This window comes from Haliotis asinina, chromosome 2 (assembly GCF_037392515.1).
Source record: "Haliotis asinina isolate JCU_RB_2024 chromosome 2, JCU_Hal_asi_v2, whole genome shotgun sequence".
NCBI lineage: Eukaryota > Metazoa > Mollusca > Gastropoda > Lepetellida > Haliotidae > Haliotis > Haliotis asinina.
The window spans coordinates 93,462,660-93,488,943 of NC_090281.1; the positions used below are offsets into that span (position 1 = coordinate 93,462,660).

Genomic DNA, 26,284 nt, shown 5'->3' on the forward strand with positions numbered 1-26,284 from the left:
TAGACCTTGCTTGACTCGCGGAAAGCTGAGTGTCACCACACTCGTTGAATTCTTAGGAAAGAAGTACAGTATGGTTCAAAATTATTGAGAATAGCTAAAGCATTTCATATTATTAAACGAGAACAAATCAGATAAAATTGAATGTATTGTGAAAGTGAACTGACCTTTTCATGTTGTGTAGGTAACAATTTAATATATTATCAAGTCTCCTTGAGCTTCACGGCACAGTCTAAGACGGGTAGGCATACTTCCTATCAGAGAGGTTAGTGTCTCGTGAGTTATGCTGTCCCAGTATCGGACCACTTCTCTCTTCATGTCTTCAATTTTTGTCAACCCCTTTTGATTCACACATTCCTTCATCATCCCCCAAATGTTCTCAATGGGATTTAAGTCAGGACTATATGCAGGAAATGGTAATGCAGTCACATTTTTCTACTGAAACCACTGCTTGGCATGTTTTGCGGTGTGTTTAGGATCATTATCTTGCTGCAAAATCCAGTCATTTCCATAAAACACATGTGCACTTGGAAGGAGAAAATTATCTAATATGTTAGTGTAGCGTTGACTTGTCATCTTTCCCTCAAACACACACAGCGGGGTCGTTCCTAATAAGGATATCCCTCCCCATACATGAAACTTTGGGCTGTATTTAGGTCGTCGATACAACGGTGCTGACGCAGACTTTGTCCATATTTTCACATTATTGGGATATACCCATATTGAGCTTTCATCAGTAAAAATCACATTTTCCCAGTCAAAGTTTTCATGTGCCAAACACCACTCAACACGCCTGTCTTTATGTTCTTGTTTCAAGAGAGGAGAAGGAATTCCAGTCTTTTTCTCCCATCCAAGATCAATCAAATTTCTTCTAACTGTAGATTTTGATACAACTGTTGATCCCCTTTCTATCATTTCATACCTGATGTTGGAGATGCTTGCCCTTTGCTTTTTAGACGCTAAAATTCCCAGCCGGACGCGATCTGAGAAGTCCAATTTTCTGGGTCTCCCTGCTCCTTTCTGGTGCCCAAAATCCTTTCCCTCTTTACAATTCTTCCTAATCCTATACACAGTAGAAAGAGGAGTTCCTGTTCTCTCTGCCAATGTATTTACATCATCAATTCCTTGATTACACAACTCAAAAATCAACCTTCTTTTATCTTCAGCAGACATTGTTGACAGTGCTGAGGAAAATGACGTCTGCTACAAATTCAGGGGAGGTAACTGTAATTGTACTATACTCAGTAGGCCAAGATGAGTTACCTCCCTTATACCATTACTTAGTTTTAAGTATCAGTGAATCAGTTGAGGTGTTAGGATAGCTCAAAGTAAGAAGAAAAATTCTCAATAATTATGAACCAGACTATACTTAGCTCCATATTATTTGGCTAATGTGGGGTGAGTAATAAATAAAATACTAAACCATGTTCCGTGTAACACCATATTTATGAAACTCATTAATGGTATGGGTATCCCATAAAGGTTTGTGTGCCCAATATCTTTAATATTTATTTTTGGATTTAATTTCTTGTTCAGTCTTAAATGCAACCGGTTTATGACATGGTTGTCACTGTAAAATTTAAAGCCTCTCAATTTCATTCGGCATGTCTGACTGTCAAGTGTCACAGACCTAGATCACCATGGCAGGATTGTGCTGTGCAGCACCAGGCTCTAAGAACTTACATCTGTATGCAAATTGTGTTATCGGTATAGTATTGCAGGACATCTTGTTATTTCCATTTTTACTCCCACTCTACAACGTATATAGTACAATGATATGCATATATTCACTCATATACACACACATATACATACATACATACATACATACATACATACATACATATACATATGCACATATATATTATGATTAATACCCTCTTCAGCGGAAGTGGATTTACATACAGGAATACATTCTTAATTCCGGCACTCTACACATGACCAATACAATCGCATGTATACAAGTATACATAATTTTGGTCTCCATTGTCCATTGAAACAGACATTTTGTATCGTTTCAACTTTTGGAGGACCAAGGTCAAGGCGATTGGAGGTCAGACTTTATGTACTGGCTCAAATTTTATGTACTTCATGAAATATGAAGATTGAGCAGACGACTCGTTTTTCTATTTCGAAGTGAAGGGAGGTCTCTTTGGCGGCGAAGTGATGCGTTTCAAGGCAAGCACAAAGTGATGCTTTTCGAGGCAATGCCAAGTGATGGAAGTAAAATCACCTGCTATATGTTAGCTATTTGAACAATTTATATCAACAACGTACATCAAAAGGCACAGAATTCCCCATATCTCAAAAGAGGTCATTGTGGTGAAATACATGCATATTAAAAATATGGAATGCTATATAAATAATGACTATGTTGTGTTGGTTTCCCCAAAGCGGAGTAAGGTCTGTATGTAACCAACATTGTCCAATGCAGGATTCATTCTGCCTCCTCTCAGTCTTCGACAAAATTCTATACATCTCTGCCTCCCATGGTGACGAGACTGTCAGACTGGGAGTGTCCTTCAGCGGCAGTCTTTGGAATTTCACCGAGGTTGGTAGAATGAGCAGTCTCATCTGCATCTGTCTGCATCTGATGAACAGGGATGAAGCGGACAGTGTTGATTTCGCTCAGCTTGTTGATGTTGTCCATCAGTCTGTATATGGAATCAGTTGAAGCCCCAATGGACACTTCACTGGGGGGAAGCATATCGAAAACGCACTGCCCCTGAGCTCTTGCATAGTCAGTGTTGTATGTCACAGCGCTTTTGGATTCGTCTGCATTATCAGATTCTGAAGGGTGTACATGTTTTCTTCTAACTGGCCTTGTTGCTATGGAGACGGAGTCGTCTACGCCCACAGAGCTTTCACATTTAGGCGAAATGGAATCGAAGCCTGAATCTTCTTGACAGAAGAATCTCTTGTCAAACCACTGTGGGTCCAACATCTGGAAATGTTTAGCTTTTGTTATGGCCTCCAATAACTGTCTCCCACTTGAAGTAGCTTTAAGATCAATCATTTCATCAATGTCAGACTGTCCACTCATCTCATGGATGTGGCACACAAGGTCCTTGAAGTGTTTCGGCAGCCGGTAGTGAACACCGGGATATATGTCCTTCAAGAGGAAGTCCTCGTCGGTGTAGTCAAAGTATGCTAGGATGGTCTTCTTGAAGAACCACGGCTCCGATGATTTGGCCAAGACGTGTGTAAGTGCCAGAGAGAACATGTCACCCTCGGGACCTTCATCTAATCTTCTCAGAGACTTGTTGACATGACGAGCTTCAAACAATTTGAACGCTGCCTCTGAGTTGATGATGATGACGAAGTCGGCCTGATCAATGTGCGACAGGGTCCATTCGTAGGCGCCCATCGTCTGGATTTCTCGGGGGAACCAGCGTGGAAAGAAGACTTCACAATAGCATTGTTTCTTGAGGTGGATGGCCAGGTTGGTGATCACTTTCGTGTGGTCCTTATGATCTTCAGCATATATCAAGTAAACCTTCCTCGAGTAAAGAGCTAAAACAAACACATGCAATATGATACCAGGAAAGATCATCACTGGACCAAGTGGGCCTAGGCAGGTCCATTGACAGATTTGGATCTTCAGGAGTTGAGGACCCACAATCTTCTTTTTTTGGTGTTTGGTCCTCTGCTAAGAACACACATTTGTCCCTCCCTCCACCCACCTCCACAACCCATTTTTCAAGATATATAGATGAGTCAACACTTGTAAACTGTAACCATGTTCATACACAGATTACCAGCACTTTACATTATAATGACGACATTGACTGCATGACATTTCAGCCCCATCACCAATACACTTCAAACGTTTAAAGAAGTTTCAATGAAATTATGTTATGTTTTTTCAAAAATTCACACTGTTAAAGGACTTCACACTGTTAAAGGACTTCATTTTGTTGAAAAGAGAATAACCACATTGAATATACACGTATGCTGCGGGCTAATGGAAAACTGGTTTTGGTGAAGCTTGTTGTCCCAGAACATGCATTTGAAGAGCGTAAGTATCTTCACTATATACATAATGTTCATACCACGGTGACCTTGAGTGCCAGGGTCAGGATCCTTATTACTTGGAATGCTTCTATATATGAGACGGTGTGCTGCTGAAACAAACAAATGTATCGGGCAGAGTCAACAACGCAGCATATCAGGCTGTTCGGCCATCTCGCGTTAGATTGGTCCAAATTCGCTCAAAGGTTTCCTGACGCGACCTTTCCTACTAGGCTTTGCTAGACTCAGAGGAGGAGTGTAGTGAATAATACCGAGACTAAGGTTAATTAGACTGAGTACTATATTCAACACTTGTACACCACGCAGATTTGTCCATGTATGATAATGCTTCCTACGCGCTCGCCCGTCAAGATCCGGGTTAGAACTGATCTTCAGTAACCCATGTTTGTCGTTCGAAGCGATTAACGGGATCGGGTAGTTATGCTCACTGACTTGGTTGACACGTCATCAATGCTCATGCTATTGATCACTTGATTGTCTGGTCCAGATTCAATTATTTACAGACAGCTGCCACATTACTGCACTACGAGCACTTTACTAACACTAACCTACCAGATATGGTAGATACTGGTCATCAGTACTGATTCGAAATGTATGTGGTGCACAGAGCCTAGACATGAGCAAATTGTCTATGAGTAAGCTCACCCGGCAGACCCGTCAGTATCACGATAGATGATCACTCTAAGTCGAATGTCGTTTGTTTCCAGATTTGGTATATAATATACATGGCGTTACAATAAGTTTTTATCTTGTGATTCACTAAGCATGTTTACAAGTGTAGAGTAGACCTCTGTCGCTTTGTCCATGTACGTCCATAAACAGGATGTCGCTTGTTGTTACCTTGCCTGGTGCTTGGCAGTGAGAGCTTAGGACAAGGGCTCAGAGTCCGCATACTGTGTTTGAGTGAGCATCAATACCCAGCTGCAGAAACCCCTGTTCAATAGTAACTAAGTGAGTGAGGTTTTTTAACGCAATATTCCAGCATTCAACAACACCACGGCTTTAAGCTTCAAGCATTGTACCCATGTGGACAAACTAAACCCAAGTCTTCGGCGTGACGAGCGAACGGTCAAATGTTGTAATTAGGGGTATGCACAATTAACACTGGTTGCTCCGAGAAACGCCACTCTGAATTGTAACGCCCCGGTCCCTTCCACCAGTGGATGTAACCATATGTGGCTATGGTCAGTTTGGATCAAAATATTACAGATGAATCACAATCCTAATTACTACTAATCCTACCTACTCTTGCTGCATAAAACATTGATCTGTACGGACACAGGCGGTCACTTACTTCCACCTATCTATGAACAATAACCCCTTGGTTAAGCTGCACTTCACCTCCAAGCCAGAGCAATGGCAGATAGACACTAACAGCATTGCCAAGCATGGAAGAATCTACATTATACTGACTCTCAAGTGAGGTAGTGATGCTGACCATCCGAACTAATTTGACACGGGTGATGTATCATCATGAGTAAGTATGCATGGTAGCCTAGCGGTTAATGCTTTCTCTCGTCACATTGGGTTCGAATCTCCACATGGCTTCAGTGTTTGAAGTTATTGCTGGTGTCCCCCACTGTCAAACTGTTAAAATGTTCCTAAAACGGCGCCCTGAACTACTCACCGACACGTTGCTTCTTCGCCCACAGCACTACCACCACCGTGAGTACCAAGCCACAACCAAGTAGGACCGGTACTATTGCGACCGCTGTGATGAATGTCATTGACACGGCTGCAGTATGCATAAAAAGAGGCAGTTCACACTAGTGGCAAAGGGCTGTTTGTTTTCAGTTTCCCCGAAGACCAAAATGATTTTTCTTCTTAAAGCTGTTATCAATATTTAATGTGTAACGCTCCCTGGAATAATTTTTTCAGGATAGGACGTGGGTGAAATATTTACATCTCCACGAGGTCATCATCTGCTTACATATAGAGACAGTCAGACCTTGTCTTTTGAACAAGACGAATTCATGGTAGGAGAGGTTCGACTCACGAGTATGGTCTTCTATATTGGACATAAATAGTTAGGGATATATGAAAATTTTGAAATTATGAATAATGATGTATTTATTCATTGAAATACTGATAAAATATCAGTCATAAAAAGCCAATATCCCTAACTTATTTTTGTCCAGTATATATTCATTACGTATCCTTTTATGAGTGTTTTAATCCAACTCGTCGTCACTGAAGTACACTTCAGATCCGGCAGCTGTGGACTGCCGAAATGTGAGTGCAATACGGAATCCATTTGAACGTAATGACATCGTGAGATCAAAAGGGGTGTGATAAATACGACAGTATCAATTTGAAAACATATCAGTCTAAACCCAGAACAATAAGCCTTACTTGACTCCTCCGCTTGACCCCGTGAGGGCGTGTGTGTCGCCAGTGGGGATGTCGAGGGCTCTGAAGATAGAAATGCATTTATTGGGATAGTGATGGAGATGGGCTAGGATAACATAATGTAGTGCTGTCGGGAATTTGGTCGTTAGAAATACATGTTACCATTTAAAATGATAGTATTGGGTTAATTGGAAGAGTGGGAGAGCGAGTGTGATTGTACCTATGTTGGGGCTGGGGAATGAATAGCCAGTGTGACAAAAGAGAATAGAAAGCGTGATCGATGGATAGGTCGAAAGCCTTACTTGACTCTGCTGCCTGAACTGGTGAACTGCTGTCCGTCGCTCCCTGAGATGTCAGAGCTGCCTCTGTTCAACATTGGTACGTGAATGGGGATAGTGAGAAGTGTGAATATTGTAAACGAGAACAATGGACAGGATAGTGGGAACAATGGACATTTAAATGCTGTCAAATACGAGTCTACTACAGCCTATTCCGTTCATCCTCCACTACGGTCAGCAGTAAATACGTGCGTGTCCGTAAGATATGGCCGCCGTTTTACACGGTCTAACTACTGACCAGGGCCCTTATTTTCGAAACGTTCGTAGCCCTAAGAATTCTTTACACTCAGTGTAATCCTGCACTAAACTCAGTGACCGATTAGTTGGCAAATTTAGATTTTGCTGAAATGTGAGCCCTGGAGGAAGGGCCTTGCTTAGAAAATTAAAATTTCTACGTGACAGAATACCTGTTTCGTTGATAAGCTCAAATCCTGCTCACATGTACTCAGATTACCAGATACCCATGAATTATATTGCTGAAGCAACAAATCACAATTCAAGCTATATATAAATGTAGAGTAGGTTTGCTGAAATGAGAACATGAAGTTAGAGGATGGGTCTAGCATGGCACAATAGAAATATTCTAGGTGTAGGGCACTTTGATACATTGGAAGAGAATATGAATGGTTTGTTTCTATCAACGACCATCCAGTTGGGGATGGAGTGAGTGAGTACGCCGGTTTTACGCCGCTTTTCGCACTATCACTGCGGGGACGCCAGGCATGTACTTCACATATTGCTTCCATGTAGTCGAGCCAACGCTTTAACCACGAGGATGCCCCACCGCTCTGTGGAGAAAGTGACTATCAGGTGAAATACACGCATGAGAAGCTGACAGAAGCGGCATCTACCAACCTTGTGAATCAACAATGATCACGTCTGTTCTGGTTGCGAGGCATGAGACACAACGGCGAGACGTGCTTGATGGCTTCTCGTAACACAGGCACTTGCCAGGTTTGTCCCTATAGGGGTCCTCCGGTTGTATCTGCGGAACACATCATCTATTCAGACATGGTGACTGTATAAAGAAGATGGGAACAGCTAAGAACGGTCGTGGGGAAACTGGCTTCTCACACTGAACCAAAGGGGAGAAACAACACAAGTCTTGAACGACGTTATGAGACAACAATATACATTTATTCAGTACTGAAGAGCCACACGTCCCTAGCACAATTACAGTGTTCATATACATGTGGTAGAGTGTAAACAGTCATTGACGTGGGATATCACATGACACAATTACTACACACCTGTCGCCCCTTCAGTACTGGATAAACTGATTGTAATGAGACAAAGCTTTAAACTATGATGAGAAAGGTGGGTTCAAGGTCGCTTTAAACGGTATGTGGAGCAGAAGCTCCATGTGGGAAGAGAGCTCGAGTTTGGTTGTATGTTTGTTTGTGTAACACCGCTCACAGCAATATGCCAGCTACATGGCAGCAGTCTGTAAATATTCGAGGTGGGACAAGTAAATCCAGCGATCTGCGGTTACTTGTGTCAGCCAAGTCAGCGACCCTGATTGCCCGCTCTCTTGAGTTGCTGAAGACTCATGATCTTCAAGGGTAAAGGGGAGCTCGAAGTGATGAAGCGAATAGGCACTCAATGTCGACAACAGCATATACATGGGATCACATATCCTTGGCGTGTTTCGCCTAACCCACCTGGATCTGGTACCTATCTGCCTCAAGGTCATAGAACGTGACTGCCATGGATGTATCGTTCTCGTGGGGTGGATCGATTGTCTTTAAAATCAAATGGAGCACATTATGAAGACGGCTAAGTTGGTGAATGTATTAGAATGTTACGAACAGTTTGAACCGCTTTGAACGATTTTTCAATTATTATTTCACAGCCAGTAGGAGGAAATCCCGACAGTCGTCGACTTATCTGTTTGATGACAATGAGGACAACTTCAAGTGAACCCTCGGTTTGTGGACCCTAATTCCTAGGGGCAATAACTCTATACAATAATCACTACCGCTTTGTCAGTGGCATATATCATGTGTATATTATGATTTGTGACGTATTCCAGCTTTTCCGAGTTAAGGCGGAGACTAACACCAGAATTTAATAAAATTGTGCTCACCTGTCCTTGGCACTTGGAAGGGTGATGTGTGCTGATGCTACAACGGTGAATTGCATTTAGCTGATCTCGGTCTCCTAAAAGCTTCACTATATATGTGAGAAAGTTGTACTCTTTTGGTGCCCGACTGAATCTAACTGTGATCCGTGCAGGCGCCTGGCGGTCGTCCGTCTCGTAGCTTAGCGCTGGTGACCAATTTCCAGGTGACTTTCCATCTACAATATATCGATATGCACGTGATGAAGGAGATAAGGGCCTCAGTAAATACAGGTAACATCCCTTTCAAATAAGTTTACCGGGGGCTGAGGTTCCAACCACGTCATGGGTACAATGTGTGAAGCTCATTTTGGTGTTTCCCGCCACGATATGGCTGAACCATCGCTGAAAGGGACGGACGCATAACTAATCTCACCCTCAGTTATAGGACCATTTAAACAACTGCAAGCTTTTGTCATTAACGATGGAACATGCTATATATATTTTGCTCGGTCAGATACCATAGGAAGGTCACGAGTTTTGTATAATTCGCATGTAATGAGACTGAGTGTTGTATTTTATTAATTACCCACGTTTTACATGCATTAAACTGACAAAATCGCGTATTTTTGTTATTTTTATAGTTTCAAAGGGAAACCTGTTTCAGAAAGACGTTGTGGAAGAATGTTTTACTGTTGTATACTTTTAGCATGACGTCACACTGTAAAGACGACACTACGTCTGTCCCCTTGATGCCGAAAAATGGGAGTTAAGGTGAACTTTAGTAACGGTTGCTTCGTGAAACGAGCCCCCGGTCGTTACCACACAGTTTAACGCGATACGACACACGTGTGACATACGAGATTAGTATGCAACTACCAAGCGTTGAGCACGTGGGTAAATATCTCTGTCGCCTCTGTCCTGTTGTGGAAAACTGGTCCTTCAGTTAGAATTAAAACCGAATCTCCCAGCAGTGGCTAGAAGCACGGGAATCTGAATCTCTATGTAAGATTGAGCATCACAGATCTCTGAAGAAAAGATAAAGTTTACTTCTTTTCTGTCAAAATAAAACTAATACACCTTTTTTCTTCTAATACCTCCCCTGTCACTTTACATACCTGTGCCCAAGTTTACCTTGAAATGGCTGAAGTGTGAAGAACTGGCCCTTGTGCATCGAGGCTCGTGACATAGGCAGAGTGTACATTTTCAAGAGATATTGGTTATGTGATCCGCCGTCCAAACCCAGGAGCTTCTTTGTGAACTTCAGCTGAATTTTTAAATTGCTTTAAAAGATTGTGGTCAGATGCCTGTATAGATACCATAACATGGAGAACAGTCATGTCTTCTTCCTATGTCAAGCTGATTTTATCGATAACCTGCACGCGTGACGGGAGGAAGCATGTGCTTATTGATAAGATGTACAATGTGAAGGGAGGAAGTGTGTGGATACTGATAAATGTGCAATGTGAAGGGAGGAAGTGTGTGAATATTGATAAGATGTACAATGTGAAGGAGGAAGTGTGTGAATGTTGATAAGATGCACAATGTGAGGGAGGAAGTGTGTGAATATTGATAAGATGTACAATGTGAGGGAGGAAGTGTGTGAATGTTGATAAGATGCACAATGTGAGGGAGGAAGTGTGTGAATATTGATAAGATGTACAATGTGAGGGAGGAAGTGTGTAAATGTTGATAAGATGTACAATGTGAGGGAGGAAGTGTGTAAATATTGATAACCTGCACGCGTGACGTTAGGAATATGTGTCTATATATGCACGTGTGACGGGGGTTGGGGCGGGGGTGAACATGATAACATGCACGTATGAAGAGAAGAAGTATGTGTTTCAGGATAACCTGCACGTGTGACGAGAGGAAGAATGTGTAACGGGTAGGTCACAATATGGTCACATCTTTTGCAGCATCACAACCTTGATCCGTCGACCGATGTCAAGTACATAACTAAACAGTTGCCAATATATTACCATGAAGTCAAGTCATGTGCACCACCCATACAGACGTTAAATGGAGTTTTTGCATGATTTTATTTCATGATTCAGTGCCAGACCCACCAACCTACAATGAAAATGTGTCTTGCATGAAGGTCCATGTACAAAGTAGACATGCATAATATGTACAACATGCACAACATACCACACGCCCGTTACAGTGACTCTTTTCTCAACACAAGCGCATGATAACTGAATAGAAGTACCGTGTATTGTACTAAGGATGAGGATGCTTTACAAGAAAGTACTCAAAACAGTTTTGTAGCATTGATATTTGATTGTTGCCATTGTGAAAATACATTTGCTTTAAATTTTTAAATTGGGCACAGAAATAAAAAAAAGTAATTCACTTTCAACAGTATTACGAAATTAACAGAACCTTTGTGATGTTATAATCGATAAATATATTGCCTGATTGAGCGATAAATCATTTAGGTCAAGTCTCAAGCGTATGAAAGCATTACGAAGGTTTTTATTGCGTAAGTTGTATAGATACGACTCAGGTTGAAGTAAAGATTTACACTCACGATGACAATCATATCTTGAACTTGTATATAAGGATAAATGCCAGCATTATTTAATAATATCGATAGCTCTGGTACGAAACTGTCTGATAAACGCATGAATGCGACCAATGATGTGACGCCATTTTGCATGAAAATTACGATACTATCGCGAAATTCCGAGTCATATGAACTCATTTAGATACGATTTTCAAATCTGCATGCAGATCCTACTTATACATACTACAGGTAGTTACTTCAAGTCGCACCGTGAGTACGGACCTTAACGTCCTTATCAAACTATGGGGGATTATGATGTGCCAATGCGCCCATAAACTATACACGCGTATGCAGGCGCTAATAGAATTCTTCCGGAAGGGAAGGTCTGTATTAGAAGTCTTAAAACAGTTAAAAGTCTAAAGAAACACTTTTCGCTGCTTGGCATCGGCGTTATACATTTAACCATCCCAAGTAGTATCTAAACAAAAGGTTACGAGTACGGGTTGCTCAAGTATTTTTACCAATATTATTAATATGGGCAGTCAAATGCATATCGTAGGTTTTTTTCATGGCAGAAAATGCTCTGGCATAGTTATTACTTTACACAGTACTTTGAACAGCGAGAGTAAGAACTTACGTACAAAGTAAATGTGCCACATTCACCGTGCCCCATGTTATTAAGGATAGACAAACCAACATTGAAAAACCGTTTACAAGGAAATTTCAGACCAATTAAGAAGAATGTTGATGACCCATGCATTCGTCACGTGGCATGTAGATGACCCATACATTCGTCATGTGGCATGATGTAGACGACCCATGCATTCGTCATGTGACATGTAGATGACCCATACATTCGTCATGTGGCATGATGTAGACGACCCATACATTCGTCACGTGGCATGTAGATGACCCATACATTCGTCATGTGGCATGTAGATGACCCATGCATTCGTCATGTGGCATGATGTAGACGACCCATGCATTCGTCATGTGACATGTAGATGACCCATACATTCGTCATGTGGCAAGTAGACGACCCATACATTCGTCACGTGGCATGTAGATGACCCATACATTCGTCATGTGGCATGATGTAGACGACCCATGCATTCGTCATGTGACATGTAGATGACCCATACATTCGTCACGTGGCAAGTAGACGACCCATACATTCGTCACGTGGCATGTAGATGACCCATGCATTCGTCATGTGACATGTAGATGACCCATACATTCGTCACGTGGCAAGTAGACGACCCATACATTCGTCACGTGGCAAGTAGACGACCCATACATTCGTCATGTGGTAAGTAGATGACCCATACATTCGTCACGTGACAAGTAGATGACCCATACATTCGACATGTGGTAAGTAGACGACCCATACATTCGTCATGTGGTAAGTAGATGACCCATACGTTCGTCACGTGGCAAGTAGATGACCCATACATTCGTCACGTGGCAAGTAGACGACCCATACATTCGTCATGTGGTAAGTAGATGACCCATACATTCGACATGTGGTAAGTAGATGGCCCATACATTCGTCACGTGGCAAGTAGATGACCCATACATTCGTCATGTGGCAAGTAGACGACCCATACATTCGTCACGTGGCAAGTAGATGACCCATACATTCGTCATGTGGCAAGTAGACGACCCATACATTCGTCATGTGGTAAGTAGACGACCCATACATTCGTCACGTGGCAAGTAGATGACCCATACATTCGTCATGTGGCAAGTAGACGACCCATACATTCGTCATGTGGTAAGTAGATGACCCATACATTCGACATGTGGTAAGTAGATGGCCCATACATTCGTCACGTGGCAAGTAGACGACCCATACATTCGTCATGTGACAAGTAGATGACCCATACATTCGTCATGTGGCAAGTAGATGACCCATACATTCGTCATGTGGCAAGTAGACGACCCATACATTCGTCACGTGGCAAATAGATGACCCATACATTCGTCATGTGGCAAGTAGACGACCCATACATTCGTCATGTGGCAAGTAGACGACCCATACATTCGTCACGTGGCAAGTAGATGACCCATACATTCGTCATGTGGCAAGTAGACGACCCATACATTCGTCATGTGGTAAGTAGATGACCCATACATTCGACATGTGGTAAGTAGATGGCCCATACATTCGTCACGTGGCAAGTAGACGACCCATACATTCGTCACGTGGCAAGTAGACGACCCATACATTCGACATGTGGCAAGTAGACGACCCATACATTCGTCACGTGGCAAGTAGATGACCCATACATTCGTCATGTGGCAAGTAGACGACCCATACATTCGTCATGTGGTAAGTAGACGACCCATACATTCGTCACGTGGCAAGTAGATGACCCATACATTCGTCATGTGGCAAGTAGACGACCCATACATTCGTCATGTGGTAAGTAGATGACCCATACATTCGACATGTGGTAAGTAGATGGCCCATACATTCGTCACGTGGCAAGTAGACGACCCATACATTCGTCACGTGGCAAGTAGACGACCCATACATTCGACATGTGGTAAGTAGATGACCCATACATTCGTCATGTGGCAAGTAGACGACCCATACATTCGTCATGTGGCAAGTAGATGACCCATACATTCGACATGTGGCAAGTAGACGACCCATACATTCGACATGTGGTAAGTAGATGACCCATACATTCGTCATGTGGTAAGTAGACGACCCATACATTCGTCACGTGGCATGTAGATGACCCATACATTCGTCATGTGGCATGTAGATGACCCATGCATTCGTCATGTGGCATGATGTAGACGACCCATGCATTCGTCATGTGACATGTAGATGACCCATACATTCGTCATGTGGTAAGTAGACGACCCATACATTCGTCACGTGGCATGTAGATGACCCATACATTCGTCATGTGGCATGATGTAGACGACCCATGCATTCGTCATGTGACATGTAGATGACCCATACATTCGTCACGTGGCAAGTAGACGACCCATACATTCGTCACGTGGCATGTAGATGACCCATGCATTCGTCATGTGACATGTAGATGACCCATACATTCGTCACGTGGCAAGTAGACGACCCATACATTCGTCACGTGGCAAGTAGACGACCCATACATTCGTCATGTGGTAAGTAGATGACCCATACATTCGTCACGTGACAAGTAGATGACCCATACATTCGACATGTGGTAAGTAGACGACCCATACATTCGTCATGTGGTAAGTAGATGACCCATACGTTCGTCACGTGGCAAGTAGATGACCCATACATTCGTCACGTGGCAAGTAGACGACCCATACATTCGTCATGTGGTAAGTAGATGACCCATACATTCGACATGTGGTAAGTAGATGGCCCATACATTCGTCACGTGGCAAGTAGATGACCCATACATTCGTCATGTGGCAAGTAGACGACCCATACATTCGTCACGTGGCAAGTAGATGACCCATACATTCGTCATGTGGCAAGTAGACGACCCATACATTCGTCATGTGGCAAGTAGACGACCCATACATTCGTCACGTGGCAAGTAGATGACCCATACATTCGTCATGTGGCAAGTAGACGACCCATACATTCGTCATGTGGTAAGTAGATGACCCATACATTCGACATGTGGTAAGTAGATGGCCCATACATTCGTCACGTGGCAAGTAGACGACCCATACATTCGTCATGTGACAAGTAGATGACCCATACATTCGTCATGTGGCAAGTAGATGACCCATACATTCGTCATGTGGTAAGTAGATGGCCCATACATTCGTCACGTGGCAAGTAGACGACCCATACATTCGTCACGTGGCAAGTAGATGACCCATACATTCGTCATGTGGTAAGTAGACGACCCATACATTCGACATGTGGCAAGTAGACGACCCATACATTCGACATGTGGCAAGTAGACGACCCATACATTCGACATGTGGTAAGTAGATGACCCATACATTCGTCATGTGGTAAGTAGACGACCCATACATTCGACATGTGGCAAGTAGATGACCCATACATTCGTCATGTGACAAGTAGATGACCCATATATTCGTCATGTGGCAAGTAGATGACCCATACATTCGTCATGTGGCAAGTAGATGACCCATACATTCGTCATGTGGTAAGTAGATGGCCCATACATTCGTCACGTGGCAAGTAGACGACCCATACATTCGTCACGTGGCAAGTAGACGACCCATACATTCGACATGTGGTAAGTAGATGGCCCATACATTCGTCATGTGGCATGTAGATGACCCATACATTCGTCATGTGGCAAGTAGATGACCCATACATTCGTCATGTGGCAAGTAGACGACCCATACATTCGTCATGTGGCAAGTAGATGGCCCATACATTCGTCATGTGGCATGTAGATGACCCATACATTCGTCATGTGGCAAGTAGATGACCCATACATTCGTCATGTGGCAAGTAGACGACCCATACATTCGTCATGTGGCAAGTAGATGACCCATACATACGTCACGTGGCAAGTAGATGGCCCATACATTCGTCATGTGGCAAGTATATGGCCCATACATTCGTCATGTGGTAAGTAGATGACCCATACATTCGTCATGTGGCAAGTAGATGGCCCATACATTCGTCACGTGGCAAGTAGATGGCCCATACATTCGTCATGTGGTAAGTAGATGACCCATTCATTCGTCATGTGGCAAGTAGATGGCCCATACATTCGTCACGTGGCAAGTAGACGACCCATACATTCGTCACGTGGCAAGTAGATGGCCCATACATTCGTCACGTGGTATGTAGATGACCCATACATTCGTCATGTGGCATGTAGATGGCCCATACATTCGTCACGTGACAAGTAGATGACCCATACATTCGACATGTGGTAAGTAGACGACCCATACATTCGTCATGTGGTAAGTAGATGACCCATACGTTCGTCACGTGGCAAGTAGATGACCCATACATTCGTCACGTGGCAAGTAGACGACCCATACATTCGTCATGTGGTAAGTAGATGACCCATACATTCGACATGTGGTAAGTAGATGGCCCATACATTCGTCACGTGGCAAGTAGATGACCCATACATTCGTCATGTGGCAAGTAGACGACCCATACATTCGTCACGTGGCAAGTAGATGACCCATACATTCGTCATGTGGCAAGTAGACGACCCATACATTCGTCATGTGGTAAGTAGACGACCCATACATTCGTCACGTGGCAAGTAGATGACCCATACATTCGTCATGTGGCAAGTAGACGACCCATACATTCGTCATGTGGTAAGTAGATGACCCATACATTCGACATGTGGTAAGTAGATGGCCCATACATTCGTCACGTGGCAAGTAGACGACCCATACATTCGTCATGTGACAAGTAGATGACCCATACATTCGTCATGTGGCAAGTAGATGACCCATACATTCGTCATGTGGCAAGTAGACGACCCATACATTCGTCACGTGGCAAATAGATGACCCATACATTCGTCATGTGGCAAGCAGACGACCCATACATTCGTCATGTGGCAAGTAGACGACCCATACATTCGTCACGTGGCAAGTAGATGACCCATACATTCGTCATGTGGCAAGTAGACGACCCATACATTCGTCATGTGGTAAGTAGATGACCCATACATTCGACATGTGGTAAGTAGATGGCCCATACATTCGTCACGTGGCAAGTAGACGACCCATACATTCGTCACGTGGCAAGTAGACGACCCATACATTCGACATGTGGCAAGTAGACGACCCATACATTCGTCACGTGGCAAGTAGATGACCCATACATTCGTCATGTGGCAAGTAGACGACCCATACATTCGTCATGTGGTAAGTAGACGACCCATACATTCGTCACGTGGCAAGTAGATGACCCATACATTCGTCATGTGGCAAGTAGACGACCCATACATTCGTCATGTGGTAAGTAGATGACCCATACATTCGACATGTGGTAAGTAGATGGCCCATACATTCGTCACGTGGCAAGTAGACGACCCATACATTCGTCACGTGGCAAGTAGACGACCCATACATTCGACATGTGGTAAGTAGATGACCCATACATTCGTCATGTGGCAAGTAGACGACCCATACATTCGTCATGTGGCAAGTAGATGACCCATACATTCGACATGTGGCAAGTAGACGACCCATACATTCGACATGTGGTAAGTAGATGACCCATACATTCGTCATGTGGTAAGTAGACGACCCATACATTCGTCACGTGGCATGTAGATGACCCATACATTCGTCATGTGGCATGTAGATGACCCATGCATTCGTCATGTGGCATGATGTAGACGACCCATGCATTCGTCATGTGACATGTAGATGACCCATACATTCGTCATGTGGTAAGTAGACGACCCATACATTCGTCACGTGGCATGTAGATGACCCATACATTCGTCATGTGGCATGATGTAGACGACCCATGCATTCGTCATGTGACATGTAGATGACCCATACATTCGTCACGTGGCAAGTAGACGACCCATACATTCGTCACGTGGCATGTAGATGACCCATGCATTCGTCATGTGACATGTAGATGACCCATACATTCGTCACGTGGCAAGTAGACGACCCATACATTCGTCACGTGGCAAGTAGACGACCCATACATTCGTCATGTGGTAAGTAGATGACCCATACATTCGTCACGTGACAAGTAGATGACCCATACATTCGACATGTGGTAAGTAGACGACCCATACATTCGTCATGTGGTAAGTAGATGACCCATACGTTCGTCACGTGGCAAGTAGATGACCCATACATTCGTCACGTGGCAAGTAGACGACCCATACATTCGTCATGTGGTAAGTAGATGACCCATACATTCGACATGTGGTAAGTAGATGGCCCATACATTCGTCACGTGGCAAGTAGATGACCCATACATTCGTCATGTGGCAAGTAGACGACCCATACATTCGTCACGTGGCAAGTAGATGACCCATACATTCGTCATGTGGCAAGTAGACGACCCATACATTCGTCATGTGGCAAGTAGACGACCCATACATTCGTCACGTGGCAAGTAGATGACCCATACATTCGTCATGTGGCAAGTAGACGACCCATACATTCGTCATGTGGTAAGTAGATGACCCATACATTCGACATGTGGTAAGTAGATGGCCCATACATTCGTCACGTGGCAAGTAGACGACCCATACATTCGTCATGTGACAAGTAGATGACCCATACATTCGTCATGTGGCAAGTAGATGACCCATACATTCGTCATGTGGTAAGTAGATGGCCCATACATTCGTCACGTGGCAAGTAGACGACCCATACATTCGTCACGTGGCAAGTAGATGACCCATACATTCGTCATGTGGTAAGTAGACGACCCATACATTCGACATGTGGCAAGTAGACGACCCATACATTCGACATGTGGCAAGTAGACGACCCATACATTCGACATGTGGTAAGTAGATGACCCATACATTCGTCATGTGGTAAGTAGACGACCCATACATTCGACATGTGGCAAGTAGATGACCCATACATTCGTCATGTGACAAGTAGATGACCCATACATTCGTCATGTGGCAAGTAGATGACCCATACATTCGTCATGTGGCAAGTAGATGACCCATACATTCGTCATGTGGTAAGTAGATGGCCCATACATTCGTCACGTGGCAAGTAGACGACCCATACATTCGTCACGTGGCAAGTAGACGACCCATACATTCGACATGTGGTAAGTAGATGGCCCATACATTCGTCATGTGGCATGTAGATGACCCATACATTCGTCATGTGGCAAGTAGACGACCCATACATTCGTCACGTGGCAAGTAGACGACCCATACATTCGTCATGTGGCAAGTAGACGACCCATACATTCGTCACGTGGCAAGTAGATGACCCATACATTCGTCATGTGGCAAGTAGACGACCCATACATTCGTCATGTGGCAAGTAGACGACCCATACATTCGTCATGTGGCAAGTAGACGACCCATACATTCGTCACGTGGCAAGTAGATGACCCATACATTCGTCATGTGGCAAGTAGACGACCCATACATTCGTCATGTGGTAAGTAGATGACCCATACATTCGACATGTGGTAAGTAGATGGCCCATACATTCGTCACGTGGCAAGTAGACGACCCATACATTCGTCATGTGACAAGTAGATGACCCATACATTCGTCATGTGGCAAGTAGATGACCCATACATTCGTCATGTGGTAAGTAGATGGCCCATACATTCGTCACGTGGCAAGTAGACGACCCATACATTCGTCACGTGGCAAGTAGATGACCCATACATTCGTCATGTGGTAAGTAGACGACCCATACATTCGACATGTGGCAAGTAGACGACCCATACATTCGACATGTGGCAAGTAGACGACCCATACATTCGACATGTGGTAAGTAGATGACCCATACATTCGTCATGTGGTAAGTAGACGACCCATACATTCGACATGTGGCAAGTAGATGACCCATACATTCGTCATGTGACAAGTAGATGACCCATACATTCGTCATGTGGCAAGTAGATGACCCATACATTCGTCATGTGGCAAGTAGATGACCCATACATTCGTCATGTGGTAAGTAGATGGCCCATACATTCGTCACGTGGCAAGTAGACGACCCATACATTCGTCACGTGGCAAGTAGACGACCCATACATTCGACATGTGGTAAGTAGATGGCCCATACATTCGTCATGTGGCATGTAGATGACCCATACATTCGTCATGTGGCAAGTAGATGACCCATACATTCGTCATGTGGCAAGTAGACGACCCATACATTCGTCATGTGGCAAGTAGATGGCCCATACATTCGTCATGTGGCATGTAGATGACCCATACATTCGTCATGTGGCAAGTAGATGACCCATACATTCGTCATGTGGCAAGTAGACGACCCATACATTCGTCATGTGGCAAGTAGATGACCCATACATACGTCACGTGGCAAGTAGATGGCCCATACATTCGTCATGTGGCAAGTATATGGCCCATACATTCGTCATGTGGTAAGTAGATGACCCATACATTCGTCATGTGGCAAGTAGATGGCCCATACATTCGTCACGTGGCAAGTAGATGGCCCATACATTCGTCATGTGGTAAGTAGATGACCCATTCATTCGTCATGTGGCAAGTAGATGGCCCATACATTCGTCACGTGGCAAGTAGACGACCCATACATTCGTCACGTGGCAAGTAGATGGCCCATACATTCGTCACGTGGTATGTAGATGACCCATACATTCGTCATGTGGCATGTAGATGGCCCATACATTCGTCACGTGGCAAGTAGACGACCCATACATTCGTCACGTGGCAAGTAGATGGCCCATACATTCGTCATGTGGTAAGTAGATGGCCCATACATTCGTCATGTGGCATGTAGATGACCCATTTATACGTTATATGTTACCTTATAATCGCTCGATGTAAAGTTGCTTTGAGAGAAATCGAATACATAGCAGCGGAACTGGTTGGAGGGTCGATTGTAGATTTCCATATAGAACCCTTTCAGGTTGTGGAACCCTGCAGCTGCAATAACAGACTGAGAAGGTACTGAACCCCGATATACTGATATATATATATGCTATTTTTACTGTATAAGCCGTCACCTGTCTGAGATATATATTATCAAGAAAAAAGAAACGCATAGATGTTTTGGAGAATTACTAAATCCATTATTCAACACATAGTTCCTCACAGACGTCCCAATATGCCATACAGCTCTTATGGAAACTTTTTACACAATTCCATGCATCAAAACATATATGCTATATTTACTGTATAAGCTGTAATCTGTCCGACGTATATATCCTATGTTTGCTGTAAAGCCTGTTACCTGCTGTGGGCGGTTCCCATGTGATCTCGACTTGCGGGTGGAAATTCCCGGAGTTGTCTTCAAACAAATGGCCCTCTACTTTCAAGGACTGTGGAGCACCCATAAACTCACCTCTAACAGTTGGAGGCAGAATTCCATTTCTGCATCCTTGAACAAAATATTTAACGTTTAGTGAGTTATCAACACAAAGTGGTGATTGGTATAAATGTTTGAAGAAAGATGGCAATGGGGACAGCACAAATCGGCTTCAAACAATGTACCCTTGTACAGAATGGAACCCGGGTATTTGACGTGACGAGCGACCTTTGACTCTTATTGACCACTACTCCAGATAAGTATCAACTGAAATTTAATGAATGACCGCTATTGTTTTATGTCGCAATATTCTAGCATTATCACGGCAGGGGACACCAGAAATGGGCTTCACACATTGTACCCATCTGGAGAATCGAACCCGGGTCCTCAACCAACAGACTGCCCCACTGTCCCTGAAGTAAACGCAGATCATGAGGGAAGTTACCAAGCTCTGGTATCAAACTTTTTACATCTGTCCCCCTTTTTGTTACTGGAAAAGAGTGATGTGGAAAAAAGTGATATTTGAAGAGAGCTCACATGAATGTTCAGGCACTCTTTTAAGAAAAGAAAACATAAATATAGGCAACACATCACCTGCTATCAGTTGCTGTCATTTTATGTCTTATCACTGGATGTGATCCGCAGTTATAGAAATGACCATCTAAAGATCCTAAACGTCAATGTCGCCAAAGGCACACTAACACATAACAGTTCACTCTGAATGACTCGGCCAACAGCTGATTGTGTCGGTGGGGCATTCGATACACATGGCGAAATGCATATGTTTACATCGCAATTTCCTGCGCATGAAGATACTGGGCATAACATTTTGTTGAGTCACGAAATATACTCCCTCAAAAAAGAAACGCATCACTAAGTTTGTATTGATGCAGGCGAAAGTTTCCGAGCATCTATCGTGGATTTTTAATTTCGTATGTGTTTTGTATCAAAACATCGCATCCAAACGCACCCACCCAGCATAACGCCTGTTTAAAGGCATGATTTTGTTTTGCGTATGTATTGTCACCGAAAGCAAAATGTGCATGAAATGCACGTGAAAAGTGGGATGCACATCGCGTCGCTGATGGGTATGAAAGGTCGACCCTTGTCTCTCCTTCATGCACCTTTTCAGTCTCTTTCAACGTGAATGAAAATACCGAGACCAAGACGTGCAAACCGAAACATCGCCATAGGACTTCTTCAAGCAGGACAATCCCAGCATGCCGTCGCCCGCCGTATAGGAGTCCATCAGAGCACAATTTCTCGTCGCTGGGAGAGATGGCGCTAACAGAGCTCCGTCGAAGATAGACCAAGGAGCGGACATCCTAGAGTGACCAACAGAGCCCAAGATTGGTACATCACTTACGTCATCGTACTGCTACAGCAACCAGTACCGCCATGAGCATACCCGGACTACGCCGAGACCGTCAGGAACAGGCTTCGAGAAGCAGGTCTAAGAGCACAAAGACCCTATTTTGGCCCTGTCCTACGTCTGCGTCATCGACAACGTCGAGTGCAGTGGTGTAACAATGTGTCGAACTGGGCCTTGGCCAACTGGCGTCGGATCTGGTTCAGCAATGAGTCGAGATTTCTGTTGGAACGACGCGATGGAAGGATGAGGGTTTATTGACGCTGTCATGAACGTTTCGCCAACGTCTGTGTCCCCCAGGTGGACAGATTCGGGAGGGGGAGTGTGATGATGTGCGGAGCCATATCCTACACTGGAAAAAAGTGATTTGGTGATGGCCCAAGGCAATCTGACCAATCAACGCTACTTTGCTGAAATCCTTCGTCCACACCTTCTTCCTATTCTCAACCGCCAGAGGGAGCTGTTCCAACAGGATAATGCCAGACCGCACACGGCACGTGCCACCACAGATTTCTTCACTAATGAGAACATCAGTGTGTTGCCATGGCCATCCAGGTCACCAGACTTGAACCCAATAGAACATCTCTGGGATGTTCTCGACAGACGTGTACGACAGCGTAACCCACAGCCGCAGACACTCGGACAACTTGCCACAGCTCTACTGGCAGAGTGGACTGCCATTCCACAAAACCAGATCCAGAGACTCATTTGATCCATGCCGAGACGATGTCGTGCAGTCCTAGACGCTCGTGGGGGTCACAGCAGATACTGAATTAAACGCCACCTAATTAACGCCACTACCTATTGGACATTTTCTTCTCCGTGCATAAGACATTTCAACGTTCCCTATGCAGATTTTCACTGAATTGTGTCCATTGTTAAGAACAGTACTGTGTATTCAATTGATTGATATAAAATAGCTTAAAACTATATATGCGTGCAAAGTGGCAAAGTGATATTTTCACAGTCTAGGTTTCATCTGAATTGTCATGGGCGGATCCAGCCTTTTGAAAAAGGGTTTTTTTTATCATTTTTATCTTTAGTGGGGGTGGGGGTAGGGGTGGGGGGTAGGGTTGATTGAGAATCAGTACATAACCTTGGAAAAAAAGGAGGGAGAGAGAGAGAGGGTTTTTTTTTCGCAAAACAAGTACAAGTAAAGCAACAAGTACTACCATCACTGAAATTATACTTGCCTTTAGCATTATTGGGTGGTCTACTTTTCGACTCCAACAATGTACAAGACAAAGCGTCTCTCTGTAAAAGAGTTATGAGTATTTGAGAGAGTGTCATAAAGACGTTGCAGCATTACTGGTAACATACCGTGGATGCGGACTGTGCCGGTCATCATATAGGAATGAATGTGGTTAAGCGAAGGAAAAATATTAGACCAGAATGTCTCAGTTGCGCTTGCTCGTCCTGTTTAAAGAATTTGCAAAAGAAAAGGAAGAGGTGGGGCTAATTATCAGATATGCAACAGTTATTGGCAAAAGCTGAATGGTGAATGACAAGCTCCAGTACGAACAGTTTCAACGAAGACAGACTTTGAATAAGAGTTCTTGAATGAAAATATACTTGGGGGTTTCATTTCCGAATAATATATCTGAATATAATATCTTCACCACATTAATAAGACTGTTTACAGTAAGTATCCTGGACCTGTTTCTGAAATCTAAATGGCAACACACAGGTCCTCGTGTCATTGCATAATTACGAGGTTAAAGAAATTAGATCCCTTTTGATTGTCTTGAATTTATTAAAACCTAGATGTTTTATACTTTTCAGATTTTGTTTCTCGTGCAAGAACACGGCGCCGTTATACAGCATGAAGACTTGTACTTAGAGTTCTGTACCAGTTCGGTCTTTTGTTCGAATTGAGAGTAAACCTGTCTATTTCACCGTTATCATGTGAAACTTCCTTCCATATCGTTCAGTCATCCCCGCGTTACTGACAAGACACACCGAGCAGTTGTCCATGCCTCATGTTGGACATGCCGATGCAGTCGTGTCTACACAGGACAATAGCCAACACAATGTCGGGTGAACGTCACGCATCGTTAACGTCTAGACATCCGGATGATAGTTTTACCAGACATGGATATTTTGTGATCTTCTACACTTGTGTCCTGTTCATGGGTGTTAGGGAAATACCGATGTGATATATGTAAAGTCATCATCAACTGACTAACGTAGGGACTGTTCATATTTTATGGCTCGGGGTGGTGGGTAGGGATAGAGGGTGGTGGTGATGATTTTAAGGGGGGTCACCCATTTTATTTTGTTCGAGGGGTGGCGGGGTCCAAAGGCGTGGGGGTGGTGTGGGTTGGGGTGGTGGAGCGGTGGTGGGAGTGGCACTTTGTACATTAATAATAGGGGGAGCAGGGTGGTGGTAGTGTCATTCATAATGCACATGAAACTCAATGGGTGATCTTTTTGTTGCGAGGGGCGATAACTCTCCTTTTATAATGATAAAAGCGACGGTCCACTTCTCGCTTCCGGTCTGGTTCCCGACTCAATGTGCGCTGCGACAACTTGCTACATGTAAAGACAGAACCCAGCTTACGCGTTGCCGTGTTTCCCCTTAACTGAAAAAGGGTCCACACACGCACGCACGCACGCACGCACGCACGCACGCATACACACACACATTTTCTTCCAGTTACTGGCTTACATCTATATAGTACAAACCAAATGATTTGAAATTACGATCATTTGTTAAACAACTTTTATCTTACGTTGAATGAAATTCTGATATTTAAATGTTCAAATGGCAAGGTACTACTATGACGATCCGCAGTCTCAATTTTACTTTAATCAATTTAGATTTTTAGAGTAAAATTCATCGGTACGTTTTCACTGCAAACAGACTATATATGATCATTACATCTTAACAATGGTTTTACCAGTTAATATAATGTTATTTATTTGTCAGAAGTACTTCAATAGGTATAAACACATGCTCAAAACAGGCTACAGCTATGATTTCACGACTGCTGACAAGTACAGCTGTGGGGAAGCTAGTGGGTTCACTTCAAACCACAGCTCCTGTTAAAGTATTCATATCCGTCGTTCACTACCACATAGCCGTGTAGAGGCTGGGTTTACAAACTACCAATCACAATAATATAGACCTGTAGACAAAACACTGTCGCGTCGCACAGATTGTTACTACAGGTAGTGTGGTACAAGTTGTTACTACAGGTCGTATGGTACAAGTTGTTACTGCAAGCAGTATGGTACAAGTTGTTAGTAACAAGTCTTATGGTACAAGTTGTTACTACAGGTCGTATGGCACATACAAGCTGTTACTACAAGTCGTATGATACAAGTTGTTACTACAAGTCGTATGGTACAAGTTGTTACTACAAGTGGTATGTTACAAGTCGTTATTACAAGTCGTGCTATACATGATATTACTACATGTCGCACCGCGAGAACGCAGTTTAGTAGTTACCTACCTCCGGTCCCGATATTTCCAAGGTTTCCGACCGGCCATTCCCAGAGCAGTTTCCGGTAAGACCGACCAGGCTGGACACAGGTAGGACAAACAGACAGACAGTTATCGCCGCAGCAATAGCGTTAGCCCAAGTCCACATCTTCGCCTAGCACTGTGTGACTGCAGGGAGTGATTCAATCCCGGACTATAGATAACACCACTGCAGGGAGTGATTCAATCCCACCTAAAC

At 43.8% G+C, this 26,284-nt stretch overlaps 1 protein-coding gene across 3 annotated transcripts; it reads right to left on the reverse strand.

Moving 5' to 3' along the window:
• Positions 1–1,724: 1,724 nt before the first annotated feature.
• LOC137274616 (interleukin-17 receptor D-like) lies at positions 1,725–26,284 on the reverse strand. 3 transcript variants are annotated; one of them, XM_067807910.1, is made up of 13 exons: positions 26,057–26,284; positions 23,795–23,855; positions 21,158–21,304; positions 20,732–20,850; positions 9,910–10,042; positions 8,803–9,014; positions 8,378–8,458; positions 7,572–7,701; positions 6,681–6,743; positions 6,382–6,441; positions 5,657–5,764; positions 4,050–4,121; positions 1,728–3,510 (listed from the first exon to the last, which is right to left on the reverse strand). In XM_067807910.1, the coding sequence occupies exons 1-13, from the start codon at positions 26,192–26,194 to the stop codon at positions 2,468–2,470; spliced, it is 2,367 nt and encodes a 788-aa protein (XP_067664011.1). In that variant the 5' UTR covers positions 26,195–26,284; the 3' UTR covers positions 1,728–2,467. The 3 variants fall into 3 exon arrangements, with proteins under 3 accessions (XP_067664013.1, XP_067664011.1, XP_067664012.1); XM_067807911.1 differs by having other exon boundaries at positions 1,763–3,510; positions 4,050–4,118; positions 26,057–26,216; XM_067807912.1 differs by lacking the exon at positions 8,378–8,458 and having other exon boundaries at positions 1,725–3,510; positions 26,057–26,225.

Excerpts from the sequence above, each read along its gene's own strand:
- LOC137274616 (XM_067807910.1), bottom strand. The coding sequence starts at position 26,194 with ATGTGGACTTGGGCTAACGCTATTGCTGCGGCGATAACTGTCTGTCTG. Across the intron at positions 20,851-21,157 it reads ATGGGAACCGCCCACAGCAG|CTGCAGGGTTCCACAACCTG; the intron begins GTAACAGGCTTT and ends CTGTTATTGCAG. Across the intron at positions 6,442-6,680 it reads AGTTCAGGCAGCAGAGTCAA|AGCCCTCGACATCCCCACTG; the intron begins GTAAGGCTTTCG and ends TTCTATCTTCAG.